At 36.1% G+C, this 8,048-nt stretch overlaps 1 protein-coding gene across 1 annotated transcript; it reads left to right on the forward strand.

The window, feature by feature from the left end:
• Nucleotides 1-276: 276 nt before the first annotated feature.
• Nucleotides 277-7,467, forward strand: LOC147396683 (Core-2/I-branching beta-1,6-N-acetylglucosaminyltransferase family protein). Its single transcript, XM_086451720.1, has 4 exons — nucleotides 277-957; nucleotides 1,381-1,456; nucleotides 1,544-1,659; nucleotides 6,775-7,467. Exons 1-4 carry the CDS (start codon nucleotides 378-380, stop codon nucleotides 7,290-7,292), a joined length of 1,290 nt encoding a protein of 429 aa, XP_086307846.1. The 5' UTR covers nucleotides 277-377; the 3' UTR covers nucleotides 7,293-7,467.
• Nucleotides 7,468-8,048: the final 581 nt, after the last annotated feature.

Consider the following 8,048-nt stretch of genomic DNA (forward strand, 5'->3'; position numbering starts at 1 on the left):
CTTGAGGATTGCCCATAAGATAGATTCAGGCTTGATTTTAGCCATCTAACCAACCTTTGGGGGATGGGTTAACCAAGACTACATTAGAATCAAAAGTTATGGCATTTTTAACAATGAGGAATTACTCACTTCTTCCCATCTCTTGAAAACATGGAGTGAATCCTTTGCAATACGAGTTGACTCGCCAGATACAACTCGTTCCGTTTGACTGCCAGGCAAAACCAGAAACCAGATTTGCAAATCACCATTTTTTCCCAAAAACATTCTTAAAACAATTTCTCTACTCAAAATAACCATAAAAGACCAAAACATCATATTTAAAGTTTGACACACAAACGAATACACAGCTGAAAGAACAACTGAAGACAAAACCAAAGATGCAGAGCTCACCATCACCCCTAACCACCACCACCATCTCCACAACCACCAAAGAAACCAGGAATCTCTATTGTCTCTTAGCCACTTCACTTGTCTCCATTATCTTCATCTTCTCCTTCTGTTCTTCTTCCTCCTCTTCTTCCCCAACTCCTCAATTTTCCTTCCAAAATCATCAAAAACTCATTCTCCTCAATCCAACTCAATCTGATGGTCCAAACCCTTTTCTCCCCACTCCTCCTTCCATCGCTTACTTCATTTCTGGCTCTACTGGTGACTCCAACCGAATCCTTCGTCTTCTCTTCTCTATCTACCACCCAAGAAACCAATACCTTCTTCATCTTGATCTAACCGCTCCTCAATCCCAAAGAGACAATCTTGCTCTCTCCGTCCAATCTGATTCTGTTTTTAGATCGGTTCAGAATGTCAATGTTATTGGAAAGGCTGACTTTGCTAACCCTCGTGGATCTTCTTCGATTTCCTCTACTCTTCATGGTGCTGCTATTCTTCTTCGATTCTCTCTCAATTGGGATTGGTTTATTAATCTCTCTGCTTCGGATTACCCGCTTGTTACCCAGGATGGTGAGTTACTTTTGTTTTCTAAAATCTTATATGGGTTTTGTTGTTTTTGGGATTATCTGATCTGGGTTTTGTTTGTTTTGACTTACTTTATCAATTTTATGATCTTGGTAGTTTTATTTATTTATTTATTTTTCAGAGTTTCTTCATATATTGTCATTTCTATTTAAAATCTGATATGGGTTTTGTTGTTTTTGAATTATTTGATATGGGTTTTATTTATGTTGATGTATTGTATCAATTTTCTGATCTTGGGAGTTTTTATTTTTTAATGTTTTTTTTGCAGATTCTCTTCATATATTGTCATTTCTATTTAAAATCCGATATGGGTTTTGTTGTTTTTCAATAATCTGATCTGGGTTTTGTTTGTTTTGATATATAATATCAATTTTCTGATGTGGGTAGTTTTTGAATTTTTTTTTTCAGATTTTCTTCATATATTGTCATTTCTACCAAAGGATCTCAATTTTGTGAATCATAGCAGTTATATTGGCTGGAGAGAGTAAGAGCATCAAACTCATGTTTCTTCAAGTAATTGCGCAATTGTTGTATGTAATGTGAAAGATTTGAAATATAATTGATGTTGCAGATCTCGGAGATTGAAACCGATTATTATTGATCCGGGGCTCTATCTTTCTGGTAAGAGTGACATATTTTATGCTACACAAAAACGGGAACTACCGAATGCCTACAGGATGTTCACAGGTTGGTGGTTGTGTGATTTTATTTCATTGTCATTATTAATGTAAGAGTGGTTTCCTTGTCTTAGACCACTAGAGAGCCTTAAAATTTTTTTTTCAGGGATCTGTTAATTATCATTGAAAGATGCAGAAGAAAAATGTTTAGATTTATGTATCCATCTCATACCAAATCCAAAATTTTCCAACACACATTATCAAAAGCTTTCTTTATGTCAATCTTACAAACTATCGCTGTATTCTAGCCGTGCAAGTCAATGCATTTATTTGCCCGCTAGAACCCATTCAATAAGAAAATCTACTTATTCATAATGGCCCGTTATGCAGGAGAGATTACTTAATGAATTAATTTGTAGATTCTTGATGCCGATGTTGTTGCAATGACCTTGTACGCTGTCCCACAATAATAATGGACCTCGGTTCCATGACATCTTCAATCCCTTTTTTTATTGGGGTTGAAGAATTTCTAATTTGTTCCTCTTTTATTGCATTTTGCACCAAATGAAAATATACCGTATTTTTCCCCCTTCAGCGAACCATGTTAGTCTTGTTTTTGCATCCAATGTATTTCTTCTCTAGATTCTATTAGCAATGTGCAGGTTGGTTATTTTACATCTAATTTTCACTGAGATGGTTGCCCTTTTCTCCTTTTATCAATCTGGGCTATTTCTTTTTAACTAACTTTCATATTTACTTCTCCCTTCCAAATTCTTCTATGTACAAATTTTGATCTTCTCCTTGAGGGCCTTAAGCTTCAAGTTGAAAACAAACTTCTTATAGATTAAATTGAAAAAAAAAAAAAAAGTTCTCAAAATTTCAGCCACATGTTTTTGAAATGTAATATACTAGATCAAGAGACTGAATCCCCACAACCCAACAGTAAAGGTTTGTGGTCTGAAGCTAGTCCCAGAGTCATTTTTTGAGAAAATCTCCCAAAGAGGACACCCCAATCCCCAAAAAAAGGAACGTATTCAGTCTACAAAGAATTGGATTCGCATAATTTTTTATTAGGTATACAGACCTCCTCTAAAGGGTGATCATGGATAAGGTTTTATTGATGATACCCAAAGTCCTTATTCCCCTAGTGATTTTACTATCCCTTTTCAAGTGAGAACTTGATGACATTGAAGCTACTGCCAATGCACCAAGGACCATTCAATGCCCCCACATCTTCTAATTCCATCTGTGGGGATCATTGATCAAGGTTTAAAATCTCATCACGATTCATTGTCTTGGTCAAGAGAAAAAATGACTGTCTTGATCAAGGCAGTACTGAAACATTCAATGTTGGGATCAATTTCTTTTTCTGATTTTAGCTCCGAAACTGAGATGGCTCCATCAAGATATTTCAAGATAATATGAAACTTTAACCCATACTAGTGTCCACCCGAGGGCAGTCCCTACTCATTGGATTACCATGCATTTATATTTAAAAAGCTCCCACTAGCTCTTTCTGACCTATGACTTTCTTATCCCATGGGATTGCTAGACTAACACCATTCCCTTAGGTGCATCGACCAATTTTCTGATGTTCCTTTTATCTTTCGTAGCCTACTTATTCCAAATTTCAGGTTTAGTCTCAAAGATGATAACAATGTGCGCTCCCCATCTCTGTATCAAACTCTTCACTATCTCTTCTACCCCCCTTGCATTCCAATCCAAAATCTTAATCTTCATGGATAACCATCTAAAGATCTCCTTGATCTGCTTCCAACTATGTTAGTTTCCTATCCAAAGGATAGCTCCCATTCTAAACCCTTAATCTCCCCTACTAAATTTCATTTTGGATCATTTTCTCTGCTTTTTAGGATTTCTATAGGGTAGAGTGACTTTCCTCCACTAGGACAACTTATTGAACCATCTGCATTATTGCCCCTCCCACCTATTCTCAAAATCAAAATCTCGTGGTTTTGCAGCTTGGTTTTGTCCCCGGGTCTACTAGGAGATTTCCAAAAGTTTATTAGTACACTTCCTGCTGATTGTCTTTTCACTGATAATTTAAGAAGCTCTAGGGTTTCGCACTTGTGAGCTACATATGATAAACCTAATGCTAGGCTGATGACAAAAGTTTTAAGAGTGAGGAAAATCATAGTTGAACTTTGTGTAATTCAAATTAAAAACACAACACTACGAAGGTGTCGCCTCAGTGAGGTGGTAAAATCTGCATGTGGTAATACCACATACTTGGGATGAAAACCCTTTTGTCATATTTAAACTTCTCAAATAGGGGGAAAAAAAAATTAAAACCACAAACCTTACTACGACTCTGTACCTGGGGTTTGTGACAGACAAAATTCTGAGTAGGTATCCTTCTACTCCGAGTCACAAGGATTTTGATGATTGTGATCATTTCACGATGGGTAGTCTCTCCAAAAAGGAAACAAGCTAAACTTCTATTATTAGCATACTGATTGACTAATGAGATTCCTACCAATCTTCTTCTTTGAAGTTTGAATACCAGTGAAGTCCGCTTTGGTGAATGTGGAGAGAAAAATTCTAACGGCAAATTTCTTTGACCAAGACTTGATGATGAACAATCAGAGAGGAAACCAAACTTGTAGAAAGCCAGGGATTGGAGATACAGGTTAAAAATGGAATTATATGTTTAAGGTGGAACTTAGGATAGATGCAAAGGACAATTTTTTATTTTATTGTTTTGGTTTTGGTACAGGGGGTGGGGCGGGTCCCATTTTCTTCGTAGTACATTCACAATTGCCCATTTGAGTTTTTGATAGGATTGCTAACAAACACATCCTAGATTTTGTGTCACATGCCCCATTTTTTTTTATTAATTTGACACCATGTTGCTAATAGAGTCCCGTGATCAGAAGCATCCAAGGCTCCTCCTGATGTGCTAGACAAAGAACCAATTAGTATATGACTGTATAGCATCAATGAGAAGAAAGATACTAGAGATTTGTCAAAGAGTTATGGATTCTTATTATGGTAAGAGCTAATAGAATGAAAAGGGTGTTCCTTCTAAAGAATTGCTGTTTGCAAGAAATTAATGTGGCATGTGATTAGCAACTGAGGCAAGCAAAATTTTAAAGCCCTTATTTGAAGAAGGATAGAAGATAGGGAAGAAAACTCTACACATGTGAGTGTGATACTCCACAGATTGGCTTCATCTGATGGATAAAAGGGCATCATCCATCATGAATTGGCCTAGTCCTTGGGGACTAATCTTTTGGAATTATTTGGTCTACTTAAAAATATACCAGTTTAAAATATTAGTTGCATTTCCAATCTTGACTTGTTCGAGTTACATTTCTAGAGGAAACAATTTTGGTCCGAATTGATATGGTAAATTTAGATCTTTTGTTTATAGTAGGTCATGGATTTTCACTGAGTTATGGGTTCTTTGTTAATTTAGTAGTTTAAAAAAATTAATTTCTATTTTGGTTGGACTGAATGGATGCATTTAAGGGCTGAATGTCCTGTTACTTTATTATTTTTCTCTTGTTGACTTGAGGGAAAGCCATTATGGTGTTTATTGTTTGGTGGTTTTAGTGCTGTTATGAGTATGTGGACGTGGAGTGAAGAAGTTACTGAGTAACTGACTAGGAGAATGAAATGGATCATGGACTGATTAGGTGCAGAGCTATGTTAACCAATTCGTTCGTACTAGTCCAAACCAGTTAGTGGTATGCTTCGAACTGGGTTCGTTAAATGAAGCAAACTACGAACCCATCAAATTTTGATTAGGTTCGGTGAGCCAAACCAATTTATTTTTTCATTGATTATATTTAGAATTTGGATTATTATATTAACTTGTTTCTATTTAACTTAGAATTTTTTAACATAATAATTGTACTTATAACTTGGATACTTAAATTATATATATGCACAAGCGAACATAGCCAGCGAACCGATCTAAGGAACCAAAGCCAACCAAGATACGAATTATCTCTACCTACCCCTACGAATCAGGTTTATACTAGAGTACCACGAAGCCGAATTCAAACCGACAAACCAGGTAACATAGGTGCAGAGCACAATGTGTGTTCCATGAATATCCAGATATAATGGAGCTGCCTTCTATCTTGAATCTGATTCCTACAAAAGATCTAGTCCAATCTCGAAAACAATTCTTGAGAACATAGGAGTTCCAGGGAATAGACCATAACCTCGTGCTATTTCAACATTCCCTATAACATGAACTTGGAAGGAAAACACTTCCACTCTTGATATCTTTTATGAAAAGAAAATCTCATTCTACGAATTTGGAGGAACAATTGATGTCGTTACTAAGTTGTTAAATGTGATAGATTTTCCTTTTTTTGTTTGAGTACTATAAAAAACATAGGAATACGGAAAAGGGTTGGCAAGATAGCAGATTATTAGTCTCTCTCTCTCTCTCTCTGCAACTTTGCATGATGTCATTGTGGACATTTTAGGTCTTATTTTCTCGTGGAATAGAATTTTTTAGGAGTTCGAAGGTACTTTCTATGAAGATTTCATGCTTAGATGGGATGTATTATGCAAGGCCAGAGTTGCTTTGTGTTTCTTTCTACTTTGCTGTCTTCTTTTATTGGTTTTCTTGTATTTGGGTGGCCATCTTAGCGTCCCTTTCTTTTTCTTATTATTAATATATGTGCTCTGCTTTACCTATCCAATAAAGAGAGCTTCTATTGCCTCACCAACCTTTTCTAATGCCACCCCAAGATGTGTGATAATGCTTTGATGATTTGCATATGAAATGGGGTGACGTTAGCAAAAGTTGGCGTGGCAATATTATCTCTAAAAAAATGAAAATAAGACAGAAGGTAGGTATTTCTTCAAGTATGCAATTCTTTATCGTCTCCATGATAGGCTGTCCATGGGTACACTTGCAAACAATTCAGCCAGCCAACTAACCAACCATTGGGTTAGCTCTTTGGTTCGTAGTATTCAACCATGTTGTGCATCACTAACCATCTTGTACACTATTCCACCATTCTATCAACAGTTACTGGGGGCGACGATCACTCCATCAAACAAGAGATCTAGTTTTATTAGCAGATCCAAACATGCCTTCCCGAGAATGGAAACACCCACATTTATAAAATATCAGATTGTAACTTTCACCCGATTATGTACATAAACTAAAGGGTTAAAGAACATTGCAATATTTGTCATGCAGGTTCTGCATCTGCGATTCTAAGTCGAAAGTTTGTTGAGTTCTGCATCTTGGGTTCGGACAATTTACCAAGAACCGCTCTTATGTACTTCTCAAACATGCCTTCATCACAAGCCAACTACTTCCAAACCGTTATTTGCAATTCCCGGGAGTTCAACAAGACTACTATTAACCACAACCTACAGTACACGTCACACGATGTGCCCTCCAAACAGAAGCAGTACACACTTGGTTTGACTGACCTTGATGAGATGATTAAGAGCGGAGCTGCCTTTGGATCGCGATTCCTTTTAGATGATCCGGTTCTTGACCGCATTGATCTAGAGATCTTGAACCGCAAACCTGGCAGGTTTGTGCCTGGCGGTTGGTGTTTAGGGGCGGCTGATGGGGGAGACCCATGTTTGGTTAGGGGTGATGCAGATATTTTGAGACCAGGTCCAGGAGCTAGAAGGCTTGAGAGGCGTATAGTCGAATTGCTTTCAAATGGTACATTTCGGTCTCAGCAATGTTCGTTTGAGTGATCCATGTCTACATTAAATTTTGTTGATCTTGCAATGTTTCGATTTAATATATAGGTCATTGTCTTTTTAACGCCTAATTCCGTTTCATTATAGCATATTGAAATTGTTGTAAAGTTAATTGAGAAAGTGGCTAATTGAAATATTATCTTCAACAGAAATACCCTATTTTCATCTATAGATGGTTCCATCAAAGATTGGGGGATTCAAGTTGGGCCCTTTAACCAATTATCTCACTGATTTTACTTCATAGTATTTGAGCTTTTTCTGCTTAAGCTGTTTAGTCTTAGTTGCATAAGAGAATTTTTTGTACTCTTTATCAATAAATTGTTGTCACTTGTTGCCTCAAAAAATAAGACTTGGATTATGATTATGATGAACCTAATCATAGGGGCCAATGGCCGGTGGGCATCACCATAAGTTACATTAAAAAAAAAATTGTTCCAAAATAAAATTTGAATTATGGATCTAAAATTTAAATAGAACTTAAGTAATGGTAAGCAACGTTAACTGTTACGAAATATTAAATTAATTGTAATATTTAATTATTATTTTTCAAAAAAATAATTATTTCAAAATGCTTAATATTCTGAATTTTCAAGCTTATATTTCATTTCTATTTTCGTAATCTTATGAGTTAAATCAGTCGTTGATTAGTCAAATAGGTTTGCTTTTGGAAATTAGTTCTCCCAAAAGCTCACCTGGTATTTTGAAAGCCCTTTAACCACCATTATTATTTATTTATTTTCAAAATTTGAA

The sequence above is a fragment of the Akebia trifoliata genome, chromosome 8 (assembly GCF_017979445.1).
Source record: "Akebia trifoliata isolate Shusen 1 chromosome 8, ASM1797944v1, whole genome shotgun sequence".
Classification (NCBI taxonomy): Eukaryota; Viridiplantae; Streptophyta; class Magnoliopsida; order Ranunculales; family Lardizabalaceae; genus Akebia; species Akebia trifoliata.